Here is a 23586-nt window from a genome sequence, read left to right as displayed (position 1 = left end):
GTAATTACTTTTGAATCTTTTCTGACTCAAAACTACAGAGTTAACCTGAAAATATAAAAGAAAATTTAAACCTTTCTTGCTTTAAATTGATTTAAATAGTATATGCAAGAGGGCAATACAGTGCAATGATTGAGAATGTTTTTCGTAGTTAGACCTTGGTTTTGAGTTCTGTGACTTGAGTAAATATCTCAATCTCTCAAGGCCTGTTTCACCATGTGTAAATTGAAAAATCAATACACTTTTTTATAGGATTAAATGAAATAATGTGTATAAAATGCTTGCCTTGGGGTTTGGCACATAGAAAGCCTTCAGATGGTAGCTCTTACTTAAATTATTCTTTTAATTGGCTATGTTAGGAGGAAATAGGACTTCATCTTACCAGAAATTATAGTCTGATATGAGTCAGAAAAATTATGTTTTTTAAGTGTTGTTAGTATAATAATTTTGTATCAGAATAGTTTTTCTTTGGAATATAGAATGATATAACCTATCTACTTTTTCCCCCCCTACTTGTTTTTAATTGTTATTTTGTCAGGCTATTCATTCAATTGATTGGCATCATGAGGGCAAACAGTTCATGTGCAGCCATTCAGATGGTAGTTTGACTTTATGGAACCTGAAAAGCCCAAGTCGCCCTTTCCAGACCACAATTCCACATGGTAAGATGTATGCTTTCAAAAGGAATAAACACTGGCGATTCAGTGCCTTGACTTGAAGTAAGAGAGATGATATTAATGTGTTTGGTAGAAAAAAGTAATAGGACATAGATTCTGGTTCTAAATGTCCCTTTTATACCACCTACAGATCCCAACATTGTACCCCAAACTTTCCATACTTCCCTTCTTCCTACCAACCCACATCCTTATTTTGTAAGCTGTACTTATATACTGTCCCAACCAAAAATTGGATAATGGATGATTGATATATCTGGGGCAGAGGAGATAATATAGGAAATTTTGTCGCTTTTAAGGGCCGAGGAGCCAGTGAGAGAATGGCACTATTTAGATCTGACTTTCAGACTTAATTCCTATACTACTTTATAGTCTATTGTTTTCTAGATTCTCCCACTTGTTTCCATTTCTGCCATTTGATTCCACTAAGTTATGAAGACTGTGGTTTTAATTTTAGGTTTTACTTTTCTTATTGCCTTCCACATTGAGAAGAGCATTTTAATCCTAAATGAGGATTTTAATCTTAATTGAGGATTTATATTGGATCTGTATACCTAACGGGGAAGAATAAACAATTCAAATGTATAAATATGTATAATTCAGATGACTAAATTATTTGATAATATTGGTGATGATCTGAGTTCTATGTTTACCTCATACCATTGATTATTTGTAATAATAGATATGTCAGAACCTAACAGTTGATCAAGCATATTCTATTTTACAGTTTCTGAGCATTCGTTATCATGCCACATTTGGAAAGTAGTGGTATGTTTTCTGTAATGGGTGACCCATAGATCACAAGCATTCTTAGAATTATTTCATGCTGTTTGTCTGCCATTTTTTTTGTACCAGAGTTACATGCTCCATCAGTAAATGATTAAATTATTGCAACATTCTTCCCGGATGTAAATGTTTTAGTCTTTAGCTGGTTTACTTAGAGATTACTTTACATTTAGATGCTTACTTAGAGATGCTTTATTTAGAGATTGCCGTTACAGAAACCTTGGATAGATATTAGCTATACATACCACTCAGGATTAACTATTTATTTCTACGATAGAGGATAGGTTCTCTCCACACACCCCCAGCTAACCCCCAATTCTCATGCCTTTTATATGTAAAAGTGTAATATGAGCTAGTCATAAATTTTCTACTTACTTCCTTATGTTCTTCTCAAATATCAGTTTCTATTCTTTTAGCTAGACTGGACATTTGATACTTTCGTTTTTTTACCATATCCATATTTATTTCATCAGTTTAGATTGTTTTCTATTATTCTGCTTTTCTGTTGAAATAAAGTTCTGTTTACAGGTTGTTCAATGCATCAGCCTTGATGTCTTTTATAATATATAAATCAGATTATATTCCTGTTGCCTCACAATAACATAAGCAGCAGTGATTTTGATAATAGAGGCATTTATTGTCATATCTATTGACATTCTTTGGGTTTATTTTTTTCCCTTTTGTTTTAGCCATTTTTCTTTTCTAAAATAAAACTTTTCTCTAAGTACCACTTTAGTATATCCTATAAGTCTTTAAATATAATATTATTAATCATATATAATTTTCATTAATATTTAGTTTGAGATATTTTCTATAATTCCTATTATAATTCTCCTTTGACCCATTAGTTATTTAGATATGTGCTTTCTAATTTCTAAACATTTTAATTTTTATTATTCGTGTTATTATTATTAATAAAAGATGGGTCTTGCTATGTTGCCCAGGCTGGTCCTAAGCTTCTGGAGGCCTCAAGTGATCCTCCCTCTTTGGCCTCACAAAGTGCTAGAATTATAGGTGTGAGCAACCACACCCAGCCTCAATTTCTATTTTATGATGGATTTTGAAATTGTAGACAGAGAATATGACATAACTAGTTCTACAAAATTTACTGAGATTTGCTTTATAATCAGTGCAGAGCCAATTACCATAGCATTCTAAGTGTGCTTGGGAAGAATGTACATTTTCTAATTGTTACATAAAGGTCAAACTTGAAATTGTGTTTTTCATTTTGTATGGTTTAAATCATTGCTAATTTTTTGTTCTGATATTTCAATTCTTAGAGAAGCAAGTTAACATTTCTCTTATAATGGATTTTCCTTTGTAATTCTGTTCATTTCTGTTTTATGTACTTTAAAAAACAAATAGGTCAAGGTAGTTGATGGTGTTTTCCAGATTCCCTGTAATTGAACTGATACTTGTCTAGTGCTATCAATTGCTGAGAGAGTGGTATTAAATTTCCTAATATGATTATAGAAGTGCATGCTTCTCAGTTTAATTCTGCCCATTTTTGCTTTATTTATTTTGGGGATCTATTATTAGGCATCTATTACATATCCTATAAAGAGCATAGTCCACCTTTTGTATACCCAGGTTCTTCACCCATAGACTCAATAAAACCAAAGATCAAAAGTGTTCTGAGAAAAAAACAATTACAAATAACAAAAATTTAAAATAATACAAATAAAAAGAAACAATACAGTATCACAACTATTTGCATAGTGTCACGTTGTATTGCATATAAGTAATCTAGAGATGATTTAAATTATACAGGAGGATGTATGTAGGTTATATGCAAATATGCCATTTTATATAACAGACTTAAGCATTTGTGGATTTGGGTATAGGAGGGGGAGTCCTGGAATCAACGGATACTGGCAATAACCATAGTTGAGTCTTGTGCATTTGTCTAGTCAGAGTTCAATTTATTAATATTAAATGTAATTACTGATGAGATTGAATTTTGGCCTACCACTTTATTATTTGTTTTGTGGGTCCCGTCATATTTTTCCCTCTTTTCTCTTTTTGCCTTCTTGGAGGTTATTTCAATATTTTCTATTAGAATTCCATTTTAATTTAAATATTAATCTAAGCATTTTATTTTCACGTATTTTTTATTGGTTGCTCCAGGGATTACAATATACTTCCTTAACTATTCAAAGCCTATTAGAGCTAACATTGTAACACTTAACATAAAATGTGCAAATCTTGTAACCATGTAGATCTATTTCTCTTCCCCTACTGTCCTTTATGCTGTGGTTATCATATAGTACATCCAAATATATTGTTATAATTTTTGCTTTAAATCATCACGTCTTTTTTTAATTAAGAGGAAAAACAGTCTTTTGAATTTTCTTTGCTATTTATCGTTTTCATTTGTTCCTGAAGATACAAGAACATTATTTAATTTTTCTTGTAGGCCTAGTGGAAATGAATTCACGTAGCTTCCTTTATCTGGAAGTTCATTTTTGTTTTGTTTTGCTTTTGCTTTTTTTTTTTTTTGCTTTCGTTTTTTGGAGGCCATTTTTCCTGGATTTAGATTCCTGAACTGACAGTTTGTGTGGGCATGTGTGTTTTGGTTTTAAGGTGATGGACACTTTACATGATCTTCTGCCTTCCATAATTTCTGAATGAGGAATCTGTAGTAGCTTGAATTTTGCTGCTTCTTTATATAATGTGTCACTTTTCTCCAATTGCTTTCAAAATTTTGTGGGGTATCTTTTATTTTCAGCAATTTGACTACTTTATGTCTAGGCTTGGTTTCTTCAAGTTCATTCTGTTAAGGGTTCTACCAAGCTTCTCATATATATATATATATGTATATATATGATATATAATTTGCTGGACCATCAGCTGTTTTACTCAAGATTAGCACTGTTGATGGCATTGTTCTTATAGCTGGTTGCTGCTATTGCTGCAAACATCAATTTTTCCTGTTCAATGGTTTCAAATATGTATTTATGGTTTCAAATGTGTATTTTTCAATTGCAGTGCTACCAGTTACACATGCAATCATACACACATACATATGCAACACATATCTACATATATGTTATTAAACCAAATCCCATCAAATACTTAATAGTGAAAATTTTGCTGAGAAGCAGGACGGGGTGTCCACAATTACCACTTTTATTTAATATCTTCCTGGAAATACTAGCCAATATTATTAGACTTGAAAATGAAATATGATATTTAAAAATTTAGAAAGAGTATTCAAAATTTTAGTTACTTTCTTATAATGCAATTAGACAACAGAAAACAAAAATGAATTAGGAAAACTATTACATGTAACAGTAGAATTCTGTACACAAAACAAACAAAATATAATGGATGAATAGAACCATTTTAGATCACAGCACCCACAAGAATACATGGGAATAAACCTTAATGTACATGTGAAGTATTATTTCTAATACAGAACACACAAGAGAAAACTTGAATAAATTAAAAACATACCATATGTATGCATAGTAAATTCAATAGTATGAAGACATTGATTTCCCACATATTACTTTGTAAATTCAGTTTGTTCCCAAGAAAAATAATTACAGGGTTTTCCCTGACAAAAAACGTGCAATGGGAAAAGGGTTCCCTATTTAATAAATGGTGCTGGGAAAACTGGCTAGCGATATGCAGAAAACTGAAGTGGACTCCTTCCTTACACCTTATACAAAAATCAACTCAAGGTGGATTAAAGACTTAAACGTAAGACCTAAAACCATAAAAACCTTAGAAGAAAACCTAGGCAATACCATTCAGGACATAGGCATAGGCAAAGACTTCATGACTAAAACAACAAAAGCAATGGCAACAAAAGGCAAAATTGACAAATGGGATCTAATTAAACTAAAGAGCTTCTGCACAGCAAAAGAAATTATCAGAGTGAATAGGCAACCTACAGAATGGGAGAAAATTTTTGCAATCTATCCATCTGACAAAGGGCTAATACCCAGAATCTACAAGAAATTTAAACAAATTTACAAGAAAAAAATCAAACAACCCCATCAAAAAGTGGGTGAAGTATATGAACAGACACTTCTCAAAAGAAGACATTCATGCGACCAACAAACGTATGAAAAAAGGCTCATGATCACTGGTCATTAGAGAAATGCAAATCAAAACCACAATGAGATACCATCTCACACCAGTTAGAATGGCAATCATTAAAAGTCAGGAAACAACAGGTACTGGAGAGGATGTGTAGAAATAGGAATGCTTTTACACTGTTGGTGGGAGTGTAAATTAGTTCAACCATTGTGGAAGACAGTCTGGCAATTCCTCAAGAATGTAGAACCAGAAATAGCATTTGACCCAGCAATCCCATTACTGGATATATACCCAAAGGATTATAAATCATTCTGCTATAAAGACATACGCACATGTATGTTTATTGCAGCACTATTCACAATAGCAAAGACTTGGAACCAACCCAAATGTCCATCAATGATAGACACTGGATAAAGAAAATGTGGCACATATACACCGTGGAATACTATGCAGCCATAAAGAAGAATGAGTTCATGTCCTTTGTAGGGACATGGATGAAGCTGGAAACCATCATTCTCAGCAAACTAACACAGGAACAGAAAACCAAACACTGCATGTTCTCATTCATAAGTGGGGAGTTGAGCAGTGAGAACACATGGACACAGGGAGGGGAACAACACATAGGGTCTCTCGGTGGATGTGGGGCAAGGAGAGGGAGAGCATTAGGAGAAATACCTAATGCATGCCGGGCTTAAAACCTAGATGATGGGTTGATGGGTGCGCAAACCACTATGGCACATGATTACCTATGTAACAAACCTGTACTTTCTGCACATACATGCCAGAACTTATAGTTTAATAAATAATAAAAAAAATTACGGGGTTTTTAAAATTAGATGAGCAAATACGTAGCAAAGATAAACACAATAGGAAAATTATTTAAACAAGAAGTAATGGTTAATTACAGGCAATTTGGAAGGTTTGATGCCCTGAATGATTCTTACTGAAATAAATAAAATGTTGAATATGTCAAGTTTTTTTAAAAATTTTAAATGTCATTGAGATGGTAAGCATGAGAATAAGGAATCTGAAGACTCCAAAAGAGAATGTTAAACTAGAAACTCTGAGAGATAAGTGACAATAGATTTTGTTCTAAATTTTCTGCTATACTTTGGAGAGCTTAAACTTCGTTCTTTAAAAAACAGATTTATTGAGATATAGTTCACAACAGCAATTTAAAGTATAAGCTTCAATGATTTTTTAATATATTCATAGTTGTGCAATCATCAACCCAATTCTTTTAATCATTTAATAAATTTAGAACATTTTCATCACTCCCCAAAAAAACCCCATACCCACTAGCAGTTCATTTCCATCACCACTCCTTCAGCCCTAGGTAATCACTAATCTTTTTATATCTCTCTATAACTCCATTAAAAAATGAGTGAAGTACCTGAATATACATTTCTCCAAAGAGGACATAAGAATGGCCAACACATATGTAAAAAGGTGCTCAACATCATTTATCATCAAGGAAATGCCAATCAAAACCACAATGAGAAATCATCTCACACCTATTAGGATGGCTGTTATCAAAAAGTCAAGACATAACAAATGTTGGCAGGTATATAGAGAAAAGGGAATCTTTGTAAACTATTGGTGGGAATGTAGATTGGTACAGTCACTATGGAAAACTAATAGAGTATGGAGGTTCCTAAAAAAATTAAAAATAGAACTAAGATAGAAAACCCAGCAGTTTCTTTATGGGTATATACCCAAAGGAAATGAAATCACCACCCTATAAAGTTATCTGCACTCCCATGTTCATGACAATATTCACAATAGCCAAGATATGAAAACAGCCTAAGTGTCTGTTGACTGATGCATGGATAAAGAAACCAAGGTATTTAAATACAATGTAATTTTATGCAGCCTTAAAAAAGAAATATATCCTGTCATTTGCCACAACATAGCTGAACCTGGAGGACATTATGCTAAGTGAAATAAGCTAGACCCAGAAGGAAAAGTATTGCATTGTCTCACATGTGAAATTTTTTTAAGAAGTCAAATATACTGAGAGAATAAAACAGTGGTTACCAGGGGCAGGAGAGCCTGGGGGAGAGAACAGGGAGATGTAGGTCAGAGGATACAAAGTAGCAGATACATAGAAGAACAAGTTGAAATCTAATCCACAGCATAAGGACTAAAGTTAATACAATTGTATTTGAGATTTCTGCTAAGAATTTTAGCTGCTTTTGCCACCAAAAAAATGGTTAAATATGTGAGATGATGGATATGTTAATTTGCCTCATTATAGTAACATGTTTACCATCTATGTACATTCTATAACGTCATGTTGCATAGCCTAAATATATACGATAAAATTTATTTTAAAAAATGAGGTGTTTCACCTCTAGGTAAGGTTAAAAAAAAGCATATGCTTTAAAAGTTTGGAAGTTCCTTTAGTTTATATATGAATGCTTTTTCATCTTTTGCTAATCTCTAAATGCCTCTATTTCACCCACATTATTGAAAGATGTTTTATCTGCATATATATATAATTCCGCATTGGGAACTGTTTTCCCCCAGCACTATAATGATATTATACAATGTTTGCCAGGCTACCATTTTATTGTTGGAAGTATTCAGTCACACAATTTTAATTCTTTTGTGGCGATTCATCCTTTCTGTGACTTCTATTACAATTTTATCCGTACGTTTGATGTTTTCTGATTTCATTAAAGTGTGTTTAGGTTGGACATCTCTTTCCTTATCCTGCTTTTGTTGTAGGAAAAACTGGTTCTTATAACACGACCATGAAATGTTTGGCTCGCAGACACTTTGAAGGGTGAGAAGAGCAGGGTTTATTGGGTGAAAAAGAAAAAAAGGGAAACAAGGACTCAGCAAAGCGAAAGTCCTGCTAACAGGCTTCCTGTCTCACAGATTGAACCCCAGGTTACCACTCCCAAACAGAAGAGGTCAGGCTCCTCCCCACTGCAAATGGTGCGAGCTTCCCGAGGCTCCACCCCAGTGTGCATTCCTCCCAGTGCGCAGGCCGGTTGGAGATTCTCCGGGCACCCCTTTATACTTGGCTTGTCTCATTTTGGAATACATTGGGTTTTTTTTATCTATAGATTTATATTTTTTATTTGTCATGAAAAGTTACCGCTATTTTCTCTTTAAATATTGCTCCTGTTCCATTCTATTCTCTTCTCAAATGTATTTTAGACATATTAAGCTTTTCACTTCTTTTTTTTTTTTTTTTTTGAGACAGGGTCTGGCTCTGTCACCCAGGCTGGAGTGCAGTGGTGTGATCCCAGCTCACTGCAACCTCTGCCTCTTGGGCTCGAGTGATCCTCCCTCCTGAGTAGCTGGGACTACAGTTGTGTGCCACCACCCCCAGCTAATTTTTTTACCTTTTGTAGACACAGGTTTTCGCATGTTGCCTGGGCTGGTCTCAAATTCTTGGGCTCAAACGATCCTCCAACCTCAGCCTCCCAAAGTGCTGGGATTACAGGCATGAGCCACCATTCCTGGCTTTCATATATTTCAATATAATGTTTTTTTCTGTCTCCTTGCTTTTCTGTACTGCATTCTGGGTAATTTTTTTCAGATATAACTTCTTTCACTAATTTTCTCTTCAGCTTTGTATATTCTGCTTTTTGTGAAATTAATTTTCTTAATTTCTATAATTTTTATTTCTAAAGTTAATTTTGCAGATTATAATTTTACATATTCATAATTTGCAAATCTAATAATCTTTTGGTCTTTGGGATTATATCCTTTATTTCTTTAATCATTACATACACATGTCTTCTATATTCTGGGTCTAACTATTCTAATGTCTGCAGTTATTGGAAGTATAAAGCTGTTTACTGTTTCTGCTGATTTTTATCATAGTGTCTAACTTCCTTTTAGTGTAATGATATTGGGTTGAAAGGTCATTGCTCAATATTAATACATAGAGTAGGATTAGACTGAGGATTTTGAAAGTTTTTCAGAGAAAGTCTTCTCTTGCTTCTTTGACTTACTTAGAGATGAAACGACACAATATCTGCAACTTATTCTCAAGTAGCTCAGTAGTGAAATAATAGCATATAAAGAGAAAGAATATGATAAGGCAATTGTGGAAATAAAGAACTAGAGAACTTGGGTAAATGATATAGAAGAGATTTTTTTAGTAAATTTTCCTTAATTCTATATCAAAATAAAACTGTTCAGAAAAAAATGAAGGAGCCTAAAAATATGCGAGACTAGAACTAGCAGTCTTTGGAGGATACCATTTCTGAAATAAAGGAGGATATGACTCTTGGAGGCCAAGTGGTAAAGAGAAACAAGGAAGCAAACACTGAAAATAGAGGGTCCTCCAGAAACAAAAGAAAATTACAAAATCAGAATACATATCAACACCTCCACACACACATAAATGAAGTACAATTAATAAAACTACTTTGCCAAAATGAGAAGTTGCTCTAAATCTAAGAAATATAGTAAGCTAACCTAACTGCTATGTGTTAATTCTGGCCCATAAAGCATACACATTTCAAATTAACAACCATTGGAATCCATCCTCATAAAAAGGTGGTATAAAAGAAAAAAGTAAATAGAAAATAAAGATATTTTAGCTGCTAAAAATTCTCATCAAAAACAACCACAGGTAGTTTAGGTTGCACCTTCTAGATGTAGACCTGGAAAGAGTATAGATCCCACTTTAGGGAAGTGGCGTCTGCCATTTTTCTGAGGCTTGAGTAGGCTGTTTTCCCCTCAGAGTGTAAACAAAGCCACCAAGAAGTTCAAACTGGGTGGAGCCCTCCTTAACTCAGCAAAACAACTGTAGCCAGACTGCCTCTCCAGATTCCTTCTCTCTGGGCAGGGCATCTCTGAAAAAAATAAGACAGCAGCCCCAGTCAGGGGCTTACAGATAAAACCTGCATCTCCCTGGGAGAGAGCACTTGGGGGAAGGGGTGGCTGTGGGTGCAGCTTCAGCAGACATAAACGTCCCTGCCTGCTGGCTCTGGAGAAAGCAGTGGATCTCCCAGTACAGCGTTTGAGCTCTGCTAAGGGTCAGATTGCCTCCTCAAGTGGATCCCTGACCCCCATGCGTCCTGACTTGGAGACACCTCCTATCAGGGGCTAACAGACACCTCATACAGGAGAGCTCTGGCTGTCATCTGGTGGGTGCCCCTCTGGGACAAGCTTCCAGAGGAAGGAACAGGCAGCAATCTTTGCTGTTCTGCAGCCATCACTGGTGATACCCAGGCAAACAGGGTCTGTAGTGGACCTCCAGCAAACTCCAGTAGACCTGGAGAAAAAGGCCCTGACTGTTAGAAGGAAAACTGACAAACAGAAAGGAAGAGCATCAACATCAACAAAAAAGATGCCCACTGAAAAACCCCATCTGAAGGTCATCAACATCAAAGACCAAAGGTAGATAAATCCATGAAGATGGGGAGAAACCAGGACAAAAAGGCTGAAAATTCCAAAAACCAGAATGGCTTTTCTTCTCCACATGATTGCAACACCTCGCCAGCAAGGGAACAAAACTTGGTGGATAATGAGTTTGACGAATTGACAGAAGGAGGCTTCAGGAGGTGAGTAATAACAAACTCCTCCGAGCTAAAGGAGGATGTTCTAACCCAATGTAAGGAAGATAAGAACCTTCAAAAAAGGTTAGAAGAATTGCTAACTAGAATAAACAGTTTAGAGAAGAATATAAATGACCTGATGGAGCTGAAAAACACAGCACGAGAACTTCGTGAAACATACACAAGTATCAGTAGCTGAACTGATCAAGCGGAAGACAGGATAACAGAGATTGAAGATCAGCTTAATGAAATAAAGTGTGAAGACAAGATTAGAGAAAAAAGAATGAAAAGGAATGAACAAAGCTTCCAAGAAATATGGGACTATGTGAAAAGACCAAACCTGTGTTTGATCAGTGTACCTAAAAGTGAAGGAGAGAATGGAACCAAGCTGGAAAACACTCTTCAGAATATTATCCAGGAGAACTTCCCCAACCTAGCAAGAAAAACCAACATTCATATTCAGGAAATACAGAGAACACCACAAAGATACTCCTTGAGAAGAGCAACCCCAAGACACAATTGTCAGATTTACCAAGGTTGAAATGAAGGGAAAAATGTTAAGGGCAGCCAGAGAGAAAGGTCAGGTTACCCACAAAGGGAAGCCCATTAGACTAACAGCAGATCTCACTGCAGAAATCCTACAAGCCAGAAGAGAGTGGGGACCAATATGCAATATTCTTGAAAAGAATTTTCAACCCAGAATTTCACATCCAGCCAAACTAAGCTTCATAAGCAAAGGAGAAATAAAATCACTTACAGACAAGCAAATGCTGAAAGATACTGTCCCCACCAGGCCTGCCTTACAAGTGCTCCTGAAGGAAGCACCAAACATGGAAAGGAACAATTGGTACCAGCCACTGCAAAAACATACCAAATTGTAAGGATCATCAACACTCTGAAGAAACTGCATCAACTAATGGGCAAAATAAACAGCTAGCATCATAAAGACAGAATCAAATTCACACATAACAATATTAACTTTACATATAAACGGGCTAAATACCCCAATTAAAAGACACAGACTGGCAAATTGGATAAAGAGTAAAGACCCATCAGTGTGCTGTATTCAGGAGACCCATCTCAGGTGCTAAGATATACATAGGTTCAAAATAAAGGGATGGAGGAATATTTACCAAGCAAATGGAAAGTAAAAAAAAAAAAAAAAAAAAGCAAGAGTTGCAATACCAGTCTTTGATAAAACAGACTTTAAACCAACAAAGATCAAAAGAGACAAAGAAGGGCATTACATAATGGTACAGGGATCAATGCAACAAGAGGAGCTAACAATCCCAAATATATATGCAACCAATACAGGAGCACCCAGATTCATAAAGCAAGTTCTTAGAGACCTACAATAAGACTTAGGCCCCACACAATAATAGTGGGAGAATTCAACAGTCTACTGTCTATGTTAGACAGATCCACGAGATAGAAAATTAACAAGGATATTCAGGACTTGAACTCAGCTCTGGACCACGCAGACTTAATAGACATCTACAGAACTCTCCACCCCAAATCAACAGAATATACGTTCTTCTCAGCACCACACTGCACTTATTCTAAAATTGACCACATAATTGGAAGTAAAACACTCCTCAGCAAATGCAAAAGAACAGATATCATAACAAACAGTCTCTCAGACCACAGTGCAATCAAATTAGAACTCAGGATTAAGAAACTCAATCAAAACCACATAACTAATTGGAAACTTAACAACGTGCTCCTGACTACTGGTCAGTAAATAATGAAATTAAGGCAGAAATAAATAAGTTATTTGAAACCAATGAGAACAAAGACACAACATAGCAGAATCTCTGGGACACAGCTAAAGTAGTGTTTAGAGGGAAATTTATAGCACTAAATGCCCACAGGAGAAAGTGGGAAAGATCTAAAATTGACACCCTAACATCACAGTAAAAAGAACTAGAGAATCAAGAGGAAACTAATTCAAAAGCTAGCAGAAGACAAGAAATAACTAAGATCAGAGCAGAACTGCAGGAGACAGAAACATGAAAAATCCGTCAAAAAATCAATGAATCTAGAAGCTGGTTTTTTGAAAACATCAACAAAATAGACCGCTAGTCAGACTAATAAAGAAGAATAGAAGAATCAAATAGACACAATAAAAAATGATAAAGTGTATATCACCACTGATCCCACAAAAATACAAACTACCATCAGAGAATACTATAAACACTTCTATGCAAATAAAATAGAAAATCTAGAAGAAATGGATAAATTCCTAACCACATATACCCTCCCAAGACTAAACCAGGAAGAAGTCCAATCCCTGAACAGACCAATTACAAGTTCTAAAATCGAGGCAGTAATTATTAGCCTACCAACCAAAAACAACCCAGGACCAGACAGATTCACAGCCGAATTCTACCAGAGGTACAAAGAGGAGCTGGTAACATTCCTTCTGAAACTATTTCAAACAATAGAAAAAGGGAATCCTCCCTAACTCATTTTATGAGACCAGGGTTATCCTGATACCAAAACCTGGCAGAGACACAACAAAAAAAAGAAAATTTCAGGCCAGTATCCCTGATGAACATTGATGCAAAAATGCTCAATAAAATACTGGCAAACCGAATCCAGCAGCACATCACAAAGCTTATCCACCATGATCAAGTTGGCTTCATCCCTGGGAAGCAAGGCTGGTTCAATGTATGCAAATCAATAAATGTAAACCATTACATAAACAGAAGCAATGAGAACAACCACATGATTATCTCAATAGATGCAGAAAAGGCCTTCGATGCAGAGAAGACTTTGATAAAATTCAACACCCCTTCATGCTAAAAAGTCTCAATAAACTAGGAATTGATGGAACGTAACTTAAAATAATAAGAGCTATTTATGACAAACCCACAGCCAATATCATACTCAATGGGCAAAAGCTGTAACCATTCCCTTTGAAAACTGGCACTAGACAAGGATGGCATCTCTCACCACTGCTATTCAACATAGTATTGGAAGTTCTGGCCAGGGCAATCAGGCAAGAGAAAGAAATAAAGGGTATTCAAATAGGAAGAGAGGAAGTCATATTGTCTCTGTTAGCAGATGACATGATTTTATATTTAGAAAACCCCATTGTCTCAGCCCAAAATCTCCTTAAGCTTATGAGCAACTTAAGCAAAGTCTCAGAATACAAAATCAATGTGCTAAAGTCACAAGCATTCCTATACACCAATAATAGATAGCCAAGTCATGCGTGAACTCTGATTCACAATTGCTACAAAGAGAAAATACCTAGGAATACAACTTACAAGGGATATGTAAGACCTCTTCAAGCAGAACTACAAACCACTGCTCAAGGAAATAGGAGAGAACACAAACAAATGGAAAAGCATTCCATGCTCATGGATAGGAAGAATCAATATCGTGAAAATGGCCATACGGCTCAAAGTAATTTATGGATTCAATGCTATCCCCATCAAGCTACCATTGACTTTCTTCACAGAATTAGAAAAAACTACTTTAAATTTCATATGGAAGCAGAAAAGAGCCTGTATAGCCAAGACAATCCTAAGCCAAAAGAACAAAGCTGGAGGCATCACACTACTTGACTTCAAACTATACTACAAGGCTGCAGTAACCAAAACAGCATGGTAGTGGTACCAAAACTGATATGTAGACCAATGGAACAGTACCGAGACCTTAGAAATAGCACGACGCATCTACAACCACCTGATCTTTGACAAACCTGACAAAAACAAGCAATGGGGAAAGGATTCCCTATTTAACAAATTGTGTTGGGAAAACTGGGTAGCCATATGCAGCTAACTGAAACTGGACCCCTTCCTTAGACCTTGTACAAAAATTAACTAAAGATGGATTAAAGACTTAAATGTAAGACCTAAAACCATAAAAACCCTAGAAGAAAATCTAGGCAGTACCGTTCAGGATATAGGCATGGGCAAAACTTCACAACTGAGACAGCAAAAGCAATGGCAACAAAAGGCAAAATTGACAAATGGGATCTAATTAAACAAAAGAGCTTCTGTACATCAAAAGAAAATACCATCACAGTGAACAGGCAACCTACAGAATGGGAGAAAATTTTTGCAATCTATCCATCTGACAAAGGGCTGATATCTAGAATCTACAAGGAACTTAACAAGTTTACAAGAAAAAAACAACCCCATCAAAAAGTGGGCAAAGGGTATGTACAGGTACTTCTAAAAAGAAGACATTTATGCAGCCAACAAACATATGAAAAACAGCTCATCATCACTGGTATTAGAGAAATGCAATTCAAAACCACAATGAGATACCATCTCAGGCCAGTTAGAATGGCAATCATTAAAAAGTCAGGAAACAACAGATGCTGGAGAGGATGTGGAGAAATAGGAATGCTTTTACACTGTTGGTGGGAGTGTAAATTAGTTCAACCATTGTGGAAACACTGTGGTGATTCCTCAAGGATCTAGAACTAGAAATACCATTTGACTCAGCTATCCCATTACTGGGTATATACCCAAAGGATTTTAAATCATTCTACTATAAAGACACATGCACATGTATGTTTATTGCAGCACTGTTTACAATAGCAAATACTTGGAACCAACCCAAATGTCCATCAGTGATAGACTGGATAAAGAAACTGTGGCACATACACACCATGGAATACTATGCAGCCATAAAAAGGATGAGTTCATGTACTTTGCAAGGACATGGATGAAGCTGGAAACCATCATTCTCAGTAAACTAACACAAGAACAGAAAACCAAACACGGCATGTTCTCACTCATAATTGGGAGTTGAACTGTGAGAACACATGGACACAGGGAGGGGAACATCACACACTGGGGCCTGTCAGGGGATAGGGGGCTAGCAGAGGGATAGCATTAGGAGAAATACCTAATGTAGATCACAGGTTAGTGGGTGCAGCAAACCACCATGGCACGTGTATACTTATGTAACAAACCTGCATGCTTTGTGCATTTACCCCAGAACTTAAAGAATAATAATAATAATAATAATAGAATAGTGCTCTCACTTTAGTAACAACAAAAAAAGCTGGACAAACTTTAACAACTTTTATTAAACTTATCAGAGAACTCAGGTTGTAGGGCAAACAACTATAGTTTACTCTTGAACAACATGAGTGTGAGGGACACCAACTCCCCACCAATGCAGTAAAAAATCTATGTATAAGTTTTGACTCTTCAAAAACTTAACAACTAATAGCCTACTGTTGATCAGAAGCTTTACAAATAACAATCGATTAACAACTATCTTGTGTATTATATGTATTATATACTGTACCCTTAGAGAAAAGAAAATGTTATTAAGAAAATCATAAGGAAGAGAAAATACATTTAGAATACTGTACTGTATTTATCAATATCATAAGTTTGTGTTATCTCTTTACAAGATGAATCGTGTCTGAAATGGTGGACAACTGCATCTGCATACCTTGATTTATAATATATACCATGCAATTCAGCTTTTTCTCATAATGTCATGACTTTTTTCTGCTTGTTAGGAACATTTCCAGCATCACTAGTGGCACTTTGTATGGGTTCCATGATGCGATTTAAGGTTTTTGATATTGCACTAAACACAATGAAAAATATGTAAGAACCGGAGGGATCACCTTTTACTGTGATATGCAATATGCTAGAGAGATGAACTGCTCATACTGAGATGACTAGTGTTACATGGCATTTTAAGCAGATATTTGCAACACTTGAGCTTGCTGCAATAGCAATAGGAGGTGGCTTTGAAATTATTTCAGAGTTCTAGTGTGGATTATAGTTAATATTATACAGTTATGGTTTAATACTGCATCTTTACAGTTTTTTGCATTTCTCTTGACTGCAAATGGCACCTGTACATTCTGTAAATATTTGTGTATATAAGTTTTAATAAATTTTAACTTCTATGATAGATTTGTATATATTTTATGGTAGTAGATGGTAATATAGACTAGTATCTATATATTTTCTACATATTAATGGCATAGCTTTTCCTTAGTTTTTTTCTGATATTTTAAGCTAAAGCTGTTTGTCTGCATGTTTTTTCAGATTGTCTTAAATCTCCAAAAACTTCCAATATACTTATTGAAAAAAGTTTGTGCATAAGTTGACCCATGCAGTCTAAACCCATGTTACTGAAGGGTCAACTGTAATTTGAAATCTGGGGAGAGAAAGCTGCCAATCTGGGAGAAACAAGACCTGAATCTTCACTTGCTTAGGGCAGACACCCTTGGAGGCCACTAAAGCCAATAGAAAGATTTTGGAAAATTTTTAAATGAATTTCTGAAAGTTGAATATGGACTAATATGAAGGTATAAAGCCCCCTGGGGCTACAGACATAAGGTCTTTGTACCCTCTTTCAGCATTTTCCTCCATGGCCTTACCAACCAACCACAGGGAAAATCAGAGTGAATCCAGAGAAAGCTTCCTTCAGGGTTCTTGCTGGAGAAAGGAAACAGCAGCCAAAGCCAACTGTCCTCTATTTATTTTATTGACAAAAGCCTGTAGAGGAAGAAGAGTAACAAAACCGTCAATTTAGGGGACTGGAGGAAATTCACTGAGCTTGGGAAAGGGAACAGGAATAAAACCCCAGACAACCCTACCTTTAGAGGAATGGAAGGAATATATGCCAGGCCTGCACAACTACCAGAAGAGAGAGAGAAACACTTTTGAAGCTTATCCTGCAAAAAACTGTGTTCACAGTACAAATAAGAGAACATTGTATCTACTGTCCACACACCAGTTTGCCAAAATTTAAACTATATGACATGTAACAAGAAAAAATAACAGTAGATACAACTGGACAAACTGTAGGAGACAGATTCTCTCTGGGGAACAAAGACTGAGAAAAACCCTCTGGCAAATAGCCCACGCCCTAAATGCCAGGCATCTCTAGAGAAATTTGAAGGTTTGGTGCACTGAAGGTAACCATAGTAACGATAAACTTCAAACCCACTGTAACTACTGGCTAGATTAATGCTAACACCCTCACTAAAGGCCTAGGAAAAAAAATATGTTCATCTCCAAGCATAAAACATTTATCTCCATATCTCTTGTCCTGTACATGTTCAACATTCTGCATAAATTTATGAGGCCTATGACAAGGCAAACACACACAGTCTCAAGAGACAAAGCAAGCATGCTGATACATTTTAAATTGTAAGTTTTAAAATGTATATTTTAAGCCCTAGGACAACCACTAAAGTTTTTCAAGTATAAACGGTAAGTAAATAGTGGAGATGAAATAGAACCATTAAAATGCTCAATTAAACCCATAGAAGGCAGAAAAGGAGGGAAAAAGAAATAAAGAACAAATAGAAAATAACAAATATGGTAGATTTTAAATCCAAGTATATCAATATTCATTTTAATGCTTAAACATGCCAATTAAAAGACAGTGATTCTAATATTCAATTTTGAAAAAAGCAAGACTCAACTACATGTTGTCTACGGAAACAAACTTTGAATACAAAACTATAGATAAGTTGACAGTAAAAAAAAAAGATACAGCTTACAAATGCCAACCAAAAAAAAGCTAGTGTAGCTGTACTAATTTCAACAATGTAGATATAAAGGAATATTATTAGAGACAAAGAGTGGCATAACCTAATAATAAAATAATAATAAAGGCATTTCTCAAGAAGACATAATAATGCTAACTGTGTATGTACCTAAGACAGTTCTTCAAAATACATGAGACAAAAATTTATAGATGTGAAAGGAGAAATAGACAAATCCACAGCTATATTTGGAAACTTCAAAACTAATCCCTCAGTAATTGATAGAACAAGTGGGCATGATATTGGTAGCCTGAACCCTAACAACTGATTGATCTAACTGACGTATATAGAACAGTCAACATAAGAGTAGCAGAATGCACATCATTTTTTTAAAAGTGGAAATGGGACACTAATCCAAATAGCCCATGTTATGGGCCATAAGATGAACTTTAACAAATTTAAAGTAATAGAAATCATACAAAATATGATCACAGACCGTAAGTCTGAGGTAGAATAACAGAAAAATATCTATAAAATCCCCATTTGTTTGGAGATTATACAGCTCACTTCTATGTAACCCATGAGACAATGACAAAATCCTAGGAGAAATTAAAAATTTTTTGACCAGGCGTAGTGGCTTACACCTGTAATCCCAGCACTTTGGGAGGCCGAGGCGGGTGAATCACTTGAGGTCAGGAGTTCAAGACCAGCCTGGCCAACATGGTGAAACCCTGTCTGTACTAAAATACCAAAATTAGCTGGGCGTGGTGGCACACACCTGTAATCTCAGCTACTTGGGAGGCTGAGGCGAGAGAATTACCTGAACACAGGAGGCAGAAGTTGCAGTGAGCCGAGATTGCGCCATTGCATTCCAGCCTAGGCAACAGAGCAAGACTCTGTCTCAAAAAAAATTGTTCTGAAATGAATAAAAATGAGACTATAGCATACCAAAATTTGAAGCATAGTAATAACACAGAATTTGGGTGGAAATTTAGAGCATTATATGCTTACGTTAGAAAAGATCTAAAATCAGTAAGCAAGGCTTACTTAAAACAAGAAGACGAAATCAAACCCAAAGCAAGAATAAAGAAAGAAATAAGGATTGTAGCAACTATCAATAAAATTAAAGACAAAAAGAAAACAGATAATCAATGAAACCAAAAGGGAGTTCTTTGAAAAGGTTAAAATCAATAAACATCTAGCCAAACTGGCCAAAAAAAAAAAAAAAAAGACCAAGTATTGAAAACCTGTGATTTAACACTCCCCAAATAACTAATATTCTTAAGCATTTTCAGATATGAAAAGTAATCTCAAATCAAAAATTTAAAAATTATGACGGAAATGGGCAACAAAACCTTAGGAAATATGAAATAAAAATCAACTGACTTTAAGAAAGTAAGTCAATAAAAAGACAAAATCATCTCAAAAATAAAGATAAAATTACAAAGAACAAATGTTCTCAACTGACAATCCTATAAGGGTGACTGAGAAAAGGGGTGAGAACAACCAATAAAACAAACATTACGAGGCTGGGCACGGTGGCTCACACTTGTAATCCCAGCACTTTGGGAGGCCGAGGCAGGTGGATCACGAGGTCAGGAGATCGAGACCACGGTGAAACCCCGTCTCTACTAAAAATACAAAAAAAAAAAATTAGCCGGGCGTGGTGGCGGGCGTGTGTAGTCCCAGCTACTCGGAGAGGCTGAGGCAGGAGAATGGCGTGAACCCGGGAGGCGGAGCTTGCAGTGAGCCGAGATTGCGCCAGTGCACTCCAGCCTGGGCGACAGAGCGAGACTCCGTCTCAAAAAAAAAAAAAAGAAAAAAAAAGAAACAAACATTACGAAATGAAGGAGTTTTTTTTAAAAAAAAAAGCAGAGCAGAAAGTAATAAATATAGAAGATCAGCAAAGAAAATATAGCAAAAGTTTAATTGAAGTATCTAGAAAGAAGAACAAAGCACTAAACAGAAGTAATATTTAAAATTATAATTGAGATAGCTTTTTGTAAATAAAAACTCTGAATCTATATATTTGAAGGACCTACTTTGTGTCTGGGAAAATTGATATCTCATTTTTTAGGAAATTTCTACTTTTAAGACAAAGGGAAAAAATCTGCTAGGCCAATTTGCAAAAGACTAGATCATTTATAAAGGAAAAAAAGTGGGTGGCATCAGAATTCTCACCCACAATGAAGCATCACAACATATATTAAATATAACAATGAACAAAACAAAGACACTATAAAATAACATGGCATGGCTGAGCCCACATGTCATCAACTATAACCATAAGTTTAGATAAGCTTAATTCACCTACTAAAATAAAAATATATTTACTTTTTCTCATCAAAGAACACAATCAACAATATGAAAAGACAACTCAGTGAGTGGGGAAAAATATTTCTAAATTATATATCTCATAAAGGATGAATATCCAGAAAATGTAAAGAATTCCTGCAACTCAACAACAACAACTAGAAATAACCGAATTTTTAAAATAGGCAGCCAATTTGAATAGACATTTCTTCAAAGAAGATATGCCAGTTAGCCAATTAGCACACGAAACGATGCTCAACATCACCAATCATTAGGAAAATGTGAATTAAAACCATAATGAAAATACCACCTCACATCCATTAGGATGATTACTGTCAAAAAAGAAACAAAACAAAAACTAGAAAATAACAAATGTTAGCAAGAATGTGGAGCAACTGGAACATTTGTGCACTGTTGGTGCAAATTTAAATGATACAGCTACTGTGGAAAACAGTATGGTGGCTTTTCAAAAAAATTAAAAGTAGACTTACTATTTGATCTAGCAGTTTCACTTCCGGGCATATGCCCAAAAGAAAGGAAAACAGTGACTTGAGATACGTGTATACTCATATTCATTGCCACATTATTCATAAGAGCCAAAAGAAGGGAGCAACTGAATTGTCCTTCAACAGATGACTGGATAAACAAAATGTGGTATATACATCAAATGGAATATGATTCAGCTTTGAAAAATAGGGAAATTCTGAACATGCTACAACATGGATGAACCTTGAGAATATTATGCTAAGTGGAGTAAGCCAGGCACAAGAAGACAAATACTGTATGATTCCATTTATATAAGTTACCTATACTATCAAATTCACAGAGGCAAAAAGGAGAATGGTGGTTGCCAGAGGTTAAGGGAAAAGGGGATATAAGGAGTTACTGTTTAATGGGTTCACAGTTTCAGTTAAGGAAGACAAAAAGTTCTGGAGATTAATGGTGGTGATGATTGCACAACAATGTGAATCTACTTACTGCCACTGAACTGTACACTGAAAAATAGTTGATTTTAGATTTTATGTTAGTTGTATTTTACTACAATTAAAAAAACAACAACTACATTTTCTAGTCTCCCTTACAGGTAAGTTGGCCATGTTTCCGTGTTCCAGTGAGTGAAAGATGATGGCACATTACATCTGTTGAAACATATATGGAATATTTTTTAATTGGCTATATGTTAAATAACAAGGAAAATCTTAATAAATTTTATAAAGTAGGGATAATAAAGCATCTTTTGATGACACTGAAGTAAAATAAAATTAAAAAATAAATGATCTTCTACTGATTTACATAAAAACTCTTTTTAAAACAACATAAAATAAAAGGGGAAACAAGTTTGCAGGGTCTAAGATGGGGAGAATCTGCCTCTGAATGCACATCTCCACTGGGGAATCTGAAAATCCAGATCACAAGAGAAGGCTTTAACCTCACCTGGAGCTGGAATGGATTTAGGGAATGGTGCAAAATATGAAAGTAGAAGTAGCATTGAGAAGAGCCATGCAGGCATTCTCAGTCTCTAGCTCAAGCCCAGGGAAGCCATCCCTGACTATATCTTACAGGCACCCGGAGGGAAGGCAGCCAGCAGAATTAGGGAAGAGTCAGGCAGCCAGCAAAATTAGGGAAGAGTCACAGGGTGAAAGAAGCTTCCAGCAGAATCTTATGTTAATTTATAGTGGGAATAAACCCCCTTTAAAAGAATTTATGGCACAAATTGGAACTGTGGCACAAATGGGAACTGTGGCAGATACGAGCACAGGCATGGGCACTTGGCATTACAGGAAGATGGGGAGCGGCATGGCCTGAAAGCTGTGCTTGCTTTCTCAGTGGGAAAGCTTATGACCTGGGGCAGGTGCTCACCAAAGGATACCTCCCCACATCAACTGAGTAAATTAAAAACTGGAGAAAAAGAAAATAAATAAATAAATTGTACACCATGAGAGAATGAGATAAGCTTCAAGAGATCCCTGCCATTCCAACTCCATAGGAGACAGTGAACTCACCCACACACCAAGAACATAACTACAATAACCAACATCAGGAAAAGCCAGTGCACAAAGACTTTATAACTAAGGAACTCATACAAAGTCTTCACCTCTAAAGCACAAAAAATCAAAATAGGCAAAAATAAACATGAAAGTATGATCCATAAGAGGGAAAAAAAGTAATTCTAAGCAAAAAATACCATACATAAACAGTCCAGTCAAAAAGAAATTCAAAAACAATTTGAAGAAATAGTCTACCCAAATGAGAAGGAACCAGGAAAGTAATTCTGGTAATATGACAAAACAGGGTTCTCTAATACCCCTAAATGATCACACTAGCTCTCCAGCAATGGATCCAACCCAAGAAGAAATCTCTGAACTGCCAAATAAAGAATTCAGATTGATTATTGAGCTACTCAAGGAAATACCAGAGAAAGGTGAAAACCAACTTAAAGAAACTAAAAAATATATATAGGATATGGATGAAAAATTTTCCAGAGAAATAGATATCATAAAGAAAAAACAATCACAACTTCTGGAAATGAAAGACACACTTAGGGAAATACAAAATGCAGTGGAAAGTTTCAACAATAGACTAGAACAAGTAGAAGAAAGAACTTCAGAGCTTGAAGACAAGGCTTTCGAATTAATCCAATCAGACAAAAACAAAGAAAAAAGAATTTTAAAAAATGAATGAAGTCTCCAAGAAATATAGGATCATGTGAAATGGCCAAACCTAAGAATAACTGGTGTTCCTGAGGAAGAATAGAAAT

General features: G+C 35.5%; 1 protein-coding gene across 5 annotated transcripts in view; it reads left to right on the top strand.

Moving 5' to 3' along the window:
* The window catches only part of STXBP5L (syntaxin binding protein 5L), a 562981-nt gene that overhangs the window by 236126 nt on the left and 303269 nt on the right, over nucleotides 1-23586 (top strand). For all 5 annotated transcript variants that reach the window (XM_032150070.2, XM_032150069.2, XM_058437438.1 and 2 more), the window contains exon 9: nucleotides 536-659. In XM_032150070.2, the coding sequence (XP_032005961.1) occupies nucleotides 536-659 (124 nt within the window). The remainder of the gene's footprint in view (nucleotides 1-535; nucleotides 660-23586) is intronic.

The sequence above is a fragment of the Hylobates moloch genome, unplaced genomic scaffold (assembly GCF_009828535.3).
Source record: "Hylobates moloch isolate HMO894 unplaced genomic scaffold, HMol_V3 SCAFFOLD_4, whole genome shotgun sequence".
NCBI lineage: Eukaryota > Metazoa > Chordata > Mammalia > Primates > Hylobatidae > Hylobates > Hylobates moloch.
Note: the sequence above shows the minus strand (reverse complement) of the source record. Positions and strands in the feature narration are given on the sequence as shown.